Source organism: Microtus oregoni, unplaced genomic scaffold (genome assembly GCF_018167655.1).
Source record: "Microtus oregoni isolate MIOR12 unplaced genomic scaffold, Mior012 000013F_ref0000133, whole genome shotgun sequence".
NCBI classification, from domain to species: domain Eukaryota; kingdom Metazoa; phylum Chordata; class Mammalia; order Rodentia; family Cricetidae; genus Microtus; species Microtus oregoni.
The window spans coordinates 47,806,926-47,819,355 of NW_024543072.1; the positions used below are offsets into that span (position 1 = coordinate 47,806,926).

A 12,430-nucleotide genomic window follows, 5' to 3' on the forward strand; every position below is an offset into this window, starting at 1 on the left:
AGCAGAGACGCCATGCTCTCTTCTCCCCAGCAGACGCATGCAATGAAGCAAGTGGCCAGGTCAGACATGCTGAATCTTTCCCGGTAAAACTGGTGCTACACAGTTTATTAGAGATGGGTTGATCGGGATATCAGAATTAGCCAGTAAGGGCTAGAGCTAATGGGCCAAGCAGTGTTTAAAAGAATACAGTTTGTGTGTTGTTATTTCAGGGCATAAGCTAGCAAGGCAGCCGGGGTGCTGGGGACGCAGCCCCGCCGCTCCTACTACTACAGGTAGGTCATGTTATTGTAACCTCAGGAAGAATAAAATTTTTCCCTAAGTACAGAGTTTTTCCAGGTCTGTATCAATTTATATCTTTTTCATGCTCTACTCACAAAAGTGATTCATCTGGTAGCAAACTGTCAGAAAATAAAAGTAAAAAGTGATTGTTTGACCTTTAAACTCCTAAAGTCACTTAGGACAGAAATACCCATTTCTTCATGAAATTATTTCATCTTGCTTTCTGTTCAACAGGGTGGTGGCGACTGTCCAGAAATGAGTATTGGCGCTATAAAAATTGCCTTGGAAATTTCCCTTCCTGGTTCCTTCATCTATGTTTTCACTGATGCACGATCCAAGGATTACCGGCTCACCCATGAGGTACTGCAGCTGATTCAGCAGAAACAATCCCAAGTAAGTAGCCATCATCCCTAGACCTGCGTGTGGAATGTTGCTTATCCCTTTTGATGACTCTGTTTGTGATAAATATCAAAAGACATAATCATTTAACTGCACATCTACCAACATAGTAGGTACATGTCGTCTAATTCTAATGTAGGAAATTCATACTTGTCAATAGCATATTGATACTTTGGTTTTGACTACAAAGAAGAAATGATTGCAGATTAATTAAAGTACTTATTAACACCTTACCCTATATGTTAGGTCTATATTTGAAATGCCACTTTTTATGGATAGTCTTTCCTGAGTTATTTATTCAGCATTATTAGTTAATTATTGCCATGTAGCAAAACTCAACAGTTAAAAACAGCATTTTACTTTCCTATGTTTGCACACTTTAGCTAACCTAAGCCACTAATGCTTGCCTAGGAATGTTTAGGTGCTTTTGGTTTATTGGCTTTTCTTTTAAGATGAAGCAGGTCACTTTAGTCATGCCCTTCTTGTGGCCATGGCAGAAACACCGGAGATTGAACAGAAATCCAAAAGGTGTCTTGAGCGGAAAGAGAGAACTTACAGAATGATTCTCCCAGATGACCAAACTCAGATCCAAAGATAATAATATAGACAATACCTCTTTAGTAAGGTCTTCAAACTTCTTTGCAATGTGCATGGATACACGATAAGATGAGAAATTGAGGCCACTGGGTAAGCTAACATAGCTGTGGTCTCACTTCCATAGCCAAACTCGCTCTGAAATCTAAGTAACTGTTTCTGCACAGGCCTGTGGTTAAACGGAAGATAAGGTTAATAATTACCGTATTCATTTGCATTATATAGCATATAACAGGTGCTAATAAATATATATTGATTTCTGGAAATCTATTAAACTCTTTTCTACTTTTACCAATCTCAGGTGGTATTTGTGCTCACCGGAGACTGTGACGACAGGAACCATATTGGATACAAAGTCTATGAAGAAATCGCCTCTACAAGTTCTGGCCAAGTGTTCCATCTGGACAAAAAGCAAGTGAATGAGGTCAGTTTGGTAAAGTAGGTCTACCTTGTTAGCTACTCTGTCAGAGTCAGCCAGGCCACTCTAACTGTGATGAGTTTGAGTTCTGAAACAGCTACAACCTGCAGATCTTATCCTTAGACCACATGTGTGTCAGTAACTGATTAACTGATATGAACTGCTGTGTGGAGACAGATTTATTTAATCCTGATTTCCAGATTAAGTAATTTTTTTTTTTTTTGGTTTTTCGGGGCAGGATTTCTCTGTAGCTTTGGAGCCTTTCCTGGAACTAGCTCTTGTAGACCAGCCTCGCCTCGAACTCACAGAGGTCCACCTGCCTCTGCCTTCTGAGTGCTGGGATTAAAGGCGTGCGCCATTACTGCCCGGCCAGATTGAATAATGTTACAGTAACAAGTAACAAGTCATTTAAGCACTAAAATTTCAACATTCACTTAGTTCAATAAAATCTCTTTGTATTTCATGTTGTTTAAAAAGTTAATTGGTGTTATTGATGAGTAACTTTCAGATAACAGGTAAAATTAGGCTTGATCTGTTACTGAAGTTGAATGTGAGAAAATTATTAAGCAATTCCAGTGAGGTTTGTTATCCAGTGTTAAAAATCTAAAATCTATGACCAATAACCATAGAATTTGAGAAAAATATTGGCAAAAATTTCTGTAAATCATTGTAAGAAAAATGTATTGTTTGAAAATTTATCCTGCCTTGGTTTCACTTATGGTAATAACATTTTATTTTCCTATTAATTTATCTATTTGACTTCTACTTATGTTTCTAGGGACTTACCAGAACATAGATAAAGTCTGAGAAAGCATAATTCACATTTAGCTTATTTGATCTTTGTATCTATATAGTATCTACTGACTTCATGACAGGTTCCTTTGCACCTTGAATGAGATGGCTCATAGCTGTCTTCTAACCAAAATGCTCACTGCATCACCATGGAATGCATAGAAAATTACAACTTTTCAGAAGAAACAATTAAGTAAAAATACCTTTATCAACTATTTCCATGACCAACCTGGATGGTTACTTTAATTTAAAAGTTTTCTTAGAAGTCATGTCTGTTGAGAGGGCAATAACTAGAGCCCATCTTACGTCACCATTAGGGATTCATAAACTCCTGAATGGGGCCTAACAACTACAAGGCACTCCCTTGCAGTTAATTTGAGAAAAGAAAACAAAAGCACCCAAAGGAGAGGTAGGATGTCTGGGGAGGACCTAGGAAAGAGTGCAGGGCTCCCAGGAACTGTGTTTCTTGTCTCGTCCCATACACTGTAATAATAGGATGAGAAAGGCTTGAAAGAAATGAAAAGCTTGCTGGTTGAAGCTGTTTTTAACTTAGATTCTGGAAGCCCTTAAGGCATGCTTGGGATCTCCTGGGGAGGGGGGGAGGCGAGGAGTTGGATCAGCCTCTCAGGTTTCAGTGAGGACACAGCAGCTTAAGGCTTGATGAGACTGTGAGAAGTGATCCTAATTTTCAAATTAAATATTAAAATTTCCATTTTTATGTATTTATTAATTGTAAAATAGAGTTTGATAGGAGCAAGTATGAGCCTTGTCTTCTCTGTCAGTCTGTGTCCCTCAAGTCTCCTTCAGGAAAGGATGTGATGTCTCTTTTATCGTGGACCAATGAGATTCAAAGGTGATGGAGGAGCATCATATGTCTATTGGTTAATAAAGAAACTACCTTGGCCTTTAATAGGACAGAAAATTAGGTAGGCGGAGTAGACTGAACAGAATGCTGGGAGAAAGAAGCCAAGTCAGGCCAGTCGCCATGATTCTCCCACTGGACACAGACGCAGGTTAAGATCTTTTCTGGTAAGCCACACCTCGTGATGCTACACAGATTATTAAATATGGGTTAAAGCAAGATGTAAAAATTAGCCAATAAGAGGTTAGAACTAATGGGCCAGGCAGTGATTAAAAAAATACAGTTTCCGTGTAATTATTTCGGGTAAAGCTAGCCGGTTGGCGTGATGCAGCCCACCATTCCATAAACAGAGTGGCACCCAACGTGGTAATCTTCAACACAAAGGCATTTTGACTAGGGGTGACTTGGGGAAAATTTCTGCTCCTGGGTCTTGTTGTGCATACTCCTGAATCCTGATCTGATGCCAGCAGCTTGATACAAGTCTGCCAATCAAACAACTGTAAAGGATACTGAACAACTAAGAAAGCCCAGTCTCTGGGTTCAATCTCCTAACTCATTTTAGTGCTAAGTGTCGGTAGTTAGGGAAATGATGCTTTTCTTAAGCCAAGTGAGTAGCCAGTTACATAAAAGTGGATGAACCCAGAAATGTCATACTTCTTTGTGGCATGGGCTCTGTGAAGGCTAGCTGCCTTCTTCAGTAAATGGAGATAATAGAATTTCTATTTCAGGGGGTGTCCATAATATTAAAAGAGAATGCAGGTGGAATATTCTGTACAAGGTACTGGGCAGGCTATGTGATGACTAAATGCTCACTGATACTGCAGTGACCCCCACAGGATCATTTATTTGAATGCTTAGTCATTGGGGGGTGTGGCCTTGTTTGAGAAGGCTTGGGAGGTGTGGCCTTGTTGGAGTAGGTGTGTCACTGGGGATGGGCTTTGAGATTTCAAAAGCCCATGCTAGGTCCAGTTCTCCCCCTCTGCCTGTGGATGTGAAGCTCTCAGCTACTGCTCCAGTCCTGTGCATGCCTCCACATTCCACATCATGATGATATTGGACTAAACTCCTGAAACTATAAATCAGTCCCCAACTGAATGCTTTCTTTTATAAGAGTTGCCTTAGTCGTAATGTCTCTTCACAGTAGAAGGACAGTGACTAAGACAAGGGGTTCTAACCATGTGGTGCTGTTTTGCCTTTACCCCGAGGGCATTATACCACCATCTGTGCTGGAGAAGTGACAGCTGGAAAGAGCCCTGAGTGGGAGGACCCAGGAAAAACTGGGAATTTTCATTTTTCTGGTTCATGAGTGAAGATATTATAAAGGTGTGCTGAAAATGTCTCAATCAATATATCCAATAAACAAAGTCACCAGAATGGAAGGTTTGTTAATAGGAAGCGTTGTAACATTGGCCAAATAGGACTCACAAAAGTTTGGGATAATAATTTAGAGATTTTTCTTTTCCAATTGTTTTAAATTCTTTTATTCCACAAGTGCTATGAATTCATAGGGAAATAGATGACTTCATGCTATGTACTCATTTAAGAACACAAAACCCAGACACTAAGTCCTTACGCTTTATTCATGAGAAAATTTTCATGTACTCATTTTAAAGGAAACTTAAGAGTGTTGTGCATTTGTCTTCATAACTTACTAAATCAGTCTAAGAACCTGGTGGGAGGACAGCTTCGGTTCATTTGAAGTTTTCATTTTCTGTCCTTTTAGGAGGGATATGTGGAGGATCTAGGTGTCTTTCATCTATATTTAACATAAAAGGAAACCCAAAGTGAAATTATTTGGTTGAGTACCAGTGACCTCTAAATCACCGTGTGGTGGTTTTTGTGTTTTGAAAACACAGGTTAAGATACACATCTTAGTTCACCTTTGAAAAGGGACCAAGCTTCACTGTGCCATTCCATTTACTTGGAAGCTGGGTGGTTATCCTTCTATTTAATGCTGGCTTTGATATAAAAGGGTCAAAGGCTGTATTCTGTGTCAGGGAGGCACGCATGAAGAATACATTGTCAATTAGGTCATTCACCTGTCCTGAGCTCCCAAACCTTTCTCCACATTCCCACAGGCATAACCTCTACCATCTCATCCCCATTAAAAACTTCTTCCTGGACATCTCAGCCTGGTGGGCTTCTCTCATTTTAGTAAGAATTAGCATTCCTGCAGATGTTCTATCTTATTGACAGGGTTATCAGTAGCCATCGCAGCAGAGGACATATGATTTACTCAAAGGGACCAAAGGTTGTTTAACGAATGATAGTATGCCACAGTTTGGGCAGGCCTAAAGGCGGCCATCAAGGAACAATGGAACATTAAGGATGTAGTAAGGAGTGTCTATCTATATTCTCCCTGAGCTTGAAGAGGAGGAGAAGAAGCTCATAACACTACCCAGCAAAACACAGACTAAAGACTTATGAAGAACTTTGGCTTGGGATAGGCAAACTGAAGCCCTGTGGCTAAGAATCAAACCCTTTTATATTTCCCTAAATATCACTGGAGTGCAAAATTCTGGGGTCCTGTTGAGGCAGAGTTTAAGATCAGCATCCCAGGGCATGGAAATGAGTAAACAGTTGCTCTGGAAGGACAAAGATGCAGAACCAACAAGCCCTGTGTAGCAGGTTCCTGACCATTGTTCATACCTTAGGCATGAGACCTTAAACAAGTTATGCAGTTTTCTATGTTTCAATTGTATTTTTAGCTGTAAAATGAGAAAATAGCATTAATATTACATTATAGGAGCTTCAGTTTAAGATGTATAAATATTAACTAGCTTTCTTTTTCTTTAGTGATGCATTCTAGTTTAAATATTCTAGTAATATTATTTTTAAAGTGGTATGTCCCAAACCAAAGAAATATATATTGTGTGTGTTGCATCTGGGGTGAGAGATCAAAGGCGGCATTGGAAACTCTGGGGCTTTAGATCCAGAAGGACCTGAATTTGAATGACCTCTCTGCCTCTGGCTTAGAAGGACACCTCTATGAAAAACTTTCTGCAACATTCTGGGACTATGGACCCTTCTGTGAACAGGGCACAGCCATTGATTGCCTCATAGGACTATTGTAAAGACGAAAGAAAATGAGGAGTGTTTGTAGTGAGGTACATAGGATCCCATGGAGATGGAAACAGCCATCCGGTCTGGCAGTCTTTAAAGGCAGTGGTTTCTCCTTTGTTCAAGAGAACAGCCACACTTTGCTTGGATGATGCTCTTATCCTTCGGAGTCATCAGAAGGACAATACCACTTGGGAAGCATCATCTTCCCATATAAATGCTTAAAGAGGAACAGACCCGGAGCTGCAGAAGAATCCTGCAAGACCCTTAAACTCACACAGTTACTTCACATTAAAATTTGCTTTACTCTCTATCATAGCTAATAAAAGTCAATAAAACCGTTAAAAGGTGAAGAATTTAACGATTTAAAGAATGATAGCATCAATGATAGTGATAAAAATAATTCAGATGGAGGGGTTATTTTGTCCTACGCGCTCTGATGAGTGCATTCCTTTCATCACCATTTGAGCTAGGTTGTCTCAGGAACTCTGGAAAGAATAAAACTCAGTCGCCCACAGTCTCCTGGAGTGGATGCCTGTAGGTGCAGCCACCAAGAGGACAGGAACAGGTGCCAAGCTATGGAGAATCTGTAAGAGAAGTGAGGTAAAGGGCTGGAAGTGCATCATGGGCTGGACTGGACAGGTCCATGGGTTCTGTTATGGGCAAGAGACAGGATGATCTCCTCGCCTCACCGTACCATGTACTGGGACCTTTCTTTAAAGGCCACATTTCCTCTGTCACCACTGAAGAACGTCCAGTAGGACATGCAGAAGTGAACCCACTAGGTACTTGAAGGAAATAACCACAGTGAGAAAGATGAAGTGACATTCTATGGAAAGTCCAACAGCCTGGCAACAAAATGCCTCACAGGTTAGAGATCATCTGGCTTTAGTTTTCCCTGTTGGGTCAGCACTCTCTTTCCCTGAGTTCATTACTTAGACCAGAGAACCTATAAACTTTGCTAAAGCATTTGGCACAGCTGTTTCCTGCTCTTTTGGCCAACAGCTACTTTTGACTAGAATGTCTTCACTATGAGCTTAATTACGAGAAATGTTTGGGGTTTTGGATAATTAGAGATGTGAAGTGAGGTATCCGCCATTTTGTTCCTTTCTACTCTGAATTTCACTTTGGATGCCATTTCAAAATTTAACCTTACTGCTGACCTTGAAAATGAGTAGAAGCAAGTGTTTCCTCTGGAGTTTGAAAACGTATCAGAGACGGCTTTCACATTCTAGAAGGTGACAGGAAATGTGTGGAGATGATGTGGAAACATTTCCAGCAACCCTTCTTTGAATTCACCTCATTAAATGTCAAAACTAAAGCACAAGGCTCAGAGCTCATACATGAAAATGATATAGATACTATGTCCGTATCCACAAACACATCAGAAAGCAATATCCACACAGTGCCAATGTAATACTTCCCTTGTTCCACTGTTGTGTTCAGGTTGACGTATGCTTGAGTGATTGTTTTAGGAACACATGTTCCAGGCACCTGGGAAAGATTTTATTGGTTACTAATATGGTTAAATAAAACCACATGTACGTTGTGTTTCCATTTGTTTAGTTAGAACAAAAATTAAAATCATTAATTTTATTATTAAAAGTATCCATTGACCTTAGTCTTATGAACATGTGGATTTTTTTCATAATGACATTTAAAGTATACATAGTGCATAGTATTCATCAAAAATGGTGGGAGGACATGACTGTTCTCATCAGCGTCTCATTTAGGCTAAATACAACAACAGGGAAGCATACGCACCCTTCTGTGTGAGTAACAAGTGGGGGCAGAAGAGATGGGAGTGGAGAACATGTGGTTTAGAAGGAGAAGCCCTGCAAAATGAGCCTCTGCCTTGATTCTGGGTTTTGTGTCTTGTTTCTGAGAACAGTTTGAAGCTTGTGTTAGGAACTGCAGCCACATATCTGTAATGGTAATGAGGTTCCCGAGAGGGAGCAGAACTCACTGCCTTTGAAAAGTACAGGAAAGTTTATCCCACAGTTCCTCATAGAGACAATCCTGACCTTATCCAAGCTCATAAAATGCAGAAAATAGAATGGATACCCCTCAGTAATCCATCTTATTAAGACATGCATGCATGCACACACACACACACACACACGCACGCACGCACGCACGCACGCACGCACACATGCACGCACGCGTACATACCAAACCAACAAACGAAAGAAACAAAGACAGAAAGAAGAGCCATCTCAACACAGGATGTAGTTAACTTAAATACCTGGAGGAATATTTCTTAGAAGGTAAAAAGAAATGTTGTTTGAGGAGAAATTGGCCAGTGAGTTGCATGGTTTTAACAGGATCAAAACAAACAGGAAAAGAAATAAATTGGTCCATTTAGCTGATGCTATTTTGATTAGAAGCTAAAATAAACTATCACGTTCAACTCTGTCAGAGCTAACCAAACCAAATCGATTTCTTGCATAGCTGCTGCTGGTTTACAAGGGCCCTTAACTACCACACTTACTGTGCCTACTTTTAAAGTATCTAAAAAATGCATTTAAACTCCACGTGGCTTGACGGAGATTAGCCATCTTCCCCATTTAGTGCCTTTCTTTCTTTTTAATTGGCACTGTAATGGAAAACACAGATTTGAATGGAGAGAAAGCTGTCACCCTATGTGACGTCTAGGATTGAAACAGCTAGTGAGCAGTGAATCACTGTTGGAGAGTCAACCCATGAGAGGGCACAAGGAACTCAGAACAGCAGCAGTGCTGAAACAAGTGCTGTTTTAATGAGCTCTTTTTTACATAGACTCAGCAATCTGGATGCACCCTTTCATATTTTATATAATGAATTTTAAAAGATTGCTTTCTAAAGCTTTTTGTTTAGAAAAAGCACACACCAATGGTAGAATAAAAAACAATTTTTTCTATGGTTCAACATAAATAAGAATGCCATGGACAATCTAATTTTTGCTTCTTATTTTTTCCATAGTAAAGAGGCGATGGAAGAGTTAAAAGAAAGGATGTTTTATTTGAAGACTGTTCTGTGACCTAGGATAAGTATACAGACAGAGTCTATGATGCTTTCTATACTTTCCCGGTTCCTCACACATTCCTAGCCTGAACTGATGGTGTTGGTGCTGTGAAAGGAAAGGCATAAGGGGGAAATGAATTCCTTAGAAAGAACTCCCATGGAGCATTTGGGTTACGATTTTTGTTCGTGATGACAATTGCAAACTGGCCTTTCTTTTTTCTGCAGGAGAACAAGGCACATCAAAGTCATATAGTATGCTATTTAAATAACTTTGGTGACTGAGTAAGGAAGGGAAACAAAAATCTTGTAAAGTCTTATGACTTTAAATAGACATGGTTTATTTACATTAAAGCATCTTTGGGTCATTTTGTGTTTTATTATGAAATTTAAAAAAGATATATGGATTGGTTGAATTATTTGCAGTTTAAGTATCTGTAATCTGTGAGATATAAGAAAGTATTTAGGGTTGGGCAGTGGGGCTCTCACCTTTAATCCCAGTCCTTGGGAGGCTGATGCAGGCAGATCTTTGTAAGTTCGAGGCAAGCCTGCTCTACAAAGTGAGTTTCATAATGGCCGTGGCTATACAGAAAAACCCTGTCTTGAAACCTCCCCCAAAAAAATTTTGGTCATGGTCTTTTTAATAATATTTATTAAATTACTTAATTAGTAATATAACAACTGATAAAAATATAAATAACAGTAAATACAATTATTAATTTACACAATATTTATTAACATTTTGTATTTGCTAAGACTGCTGTTAAAATATTGATAATTTGATGCACATTTCTTCTTGTAAGGAGAGGATTGTACCTAAACATGTTTCGATGGCAATTGTTTAAGGGTATAATCATAGATAATTTTAAAAATTTATCTTGTGACTCTGTTGTACACATACATGTGAGTATGTGAGTGTGGGTGTGTGTAGGTGCACATGCATGTACATGTATGTTGAAGTTACAGGTGCTGTGACGATACCTGGACTTTGCACAGGTACTGGGAACCCGAGCTCAGGTCCTTTTACTACACAGCATGCACTTGGCAAACTGAACCATGTTCCCACTCCCTTTCACATGTTTGTGTTTTTTATGTTTAAAACGAGAGTTATTTTAGAAGTGAAAAATGTTGAAAGCATTTCCACGAAGAAGAAACCATAAACCAAACTCTACCTTGTGCTTTTGTTTCTTTCGCATTCTCAGCCCTTCTGTTCACCAGACTTTCTGAGCAGCGATTACTCCTTCTGTCCTCACAATACTTACAAATTCTGTAATCGTTGACTCCTACCCAAATCTAAATTGCTGTGCTCATGTGTTCCAAGGCTCTCATGTCAGCCTTGCCTTTCCTCTGTAGAATACGACCTTGTGAACAGCTCTGCTTTCTGAAACCCTCCTCCCCTGAGCAATCAATACCATGACCTTCCTCCAAACAACTCCGTCACTTCTCCTCTCCATGCCGCCATATCCTACTTAGCACTAATTGCATGCATTAAGGATTTCTCTGCCTGCTAGAGAGCCAGATGTTTAGTGGATCTGAGATGCTTAATATCAATCAAGTGAATAATTAAAGAAAGGAAAGAGGGCAATGAGGTTTAAAATTTTTATCCAGAGAAACTGGAATAAAATGTGTGACCTACCACAAAGTGTTAGTGTTTGAAGAACTGAAGAAGGGACTTGTGTCGCAGATTGTTTTCTCATGTGTAGGGATGGCTTCTACCCACGTATCGTAGGTACAGCATAAACTGGGGTGCAGAGTTTAGACCTAAGACTGGCCCAGAATCTAGGTTCAGAACTCTCTGTAGTATTACTTTCTGCCGTGGATTTGACGGGGTTTTTTCTAATGGAATCTATGAGAACCTACTGGAACTTTAACATAGTCACTTGATTTTGCCTATACATCAGATGATATTGTCTTTCGAATACACAGAGCTTCAATTTTTTTCAGACAGGGTTTTACTATGTAGCCCTGTCTGGCCTGTAACTTGCCATGTCGACCAGACTGGCCTCCAGGTCATAGAGATCTGTTCTCGGGTCTGGGATTCGCACCATTATGCCTGGCTTTGAGGTTCAGTTTTTAGGCTGTTTCTGCCATTGGATGCACTTTTCTCTTGGCTTGAAGATTCCTTATTTTTCCTAAAGGGATAATGAATAATGCTTAGAGACATCACATAGAAAACAGACATTTGCTACACAGATTACTTCATGTACTGTAATGAATACATGACAAGGAAGGAGTCATTGGTAGTTGTAATGGCATTAACACAATCTGTTATTCTAATGGGAGAAAGCCAGTGAATAAACTGGCAATGTTAAACACTTTTTTTAAAAAAATACTAAGTAGGACTGTCTTATACAGATAGTTATGTAAAGAAATGATGAGTAGGGAAAAACCCAGACACAAGGTTAATCTGATTTTGCTGATGAATTGAGTTTTCTTTCTTCTTGTCTTTAGGGGATCAATGTCATGTATTCAAGCATTTTGCTGCAGGACAAATGTAAAAAGCATAGATATACTGATCCTGGCATCTAAATTTTAATTTTGACTTTTTTATAGTTTACTCAATTTTTATTATAAATTTAAGATAAGACATAGGATTGAGTACATTAATTTAGATGAAGACTCATTTATGAATTCAATCTGTAAAATTAAACAGCATGGTATTCATCTTCAGATGTTGTTTCCAAAATAAACTCAATAGAAAGAGCTAGTTTTTATAAAATATAAATAAGCTTGTGCTCTCACCTCCAATTTACCGTGGCACTGTGTGTTTCTGTGTTTTTATAACTCTGAGGATATTTGTATTAAATCTTTCATATTTCTTTGTTTCACTCAGTACTCAATTCTTAGCTTTCCCCTCTTAGATGAAGCCTGGGAATTAACATTCAGAATCTATAAAAAAATTTAATTCCTTTTGAAGAGTCCAGCTTAAGAAGATGTAGGGAAAACTCATGGCCTTATTGGAAAACCATTCATGTAGAATTTGGGTTTCAGTCTGAATTACTTTTCCTGGGAAGTTTACATCGGCT

General features: G+C 39.1%; 1 protein-coding gene across 1 annotated transcript in view; it reads left to right on the plus strand.

The window, feature by feature from the left end:
* Positions 1-12,430, plus strand: part of Hmcn1 (hemicentin 1) — a 441,231-nt gene that overhangs the window by 124,941 nt on the left and 303,860 nt on the right. The window contains exons 3-4 of the mRNA XM_041662626.1: positions 514-672; positions 1,574-1,696. Coding sequence (XP_041518560.1) covers positions 514-672; positions 1,574-1,696 — 282 coding nt within the window. The remainder of the gene's footprint in view (positions 1-513; positions 673-1,573; positions 1,697-12,430) is intronic.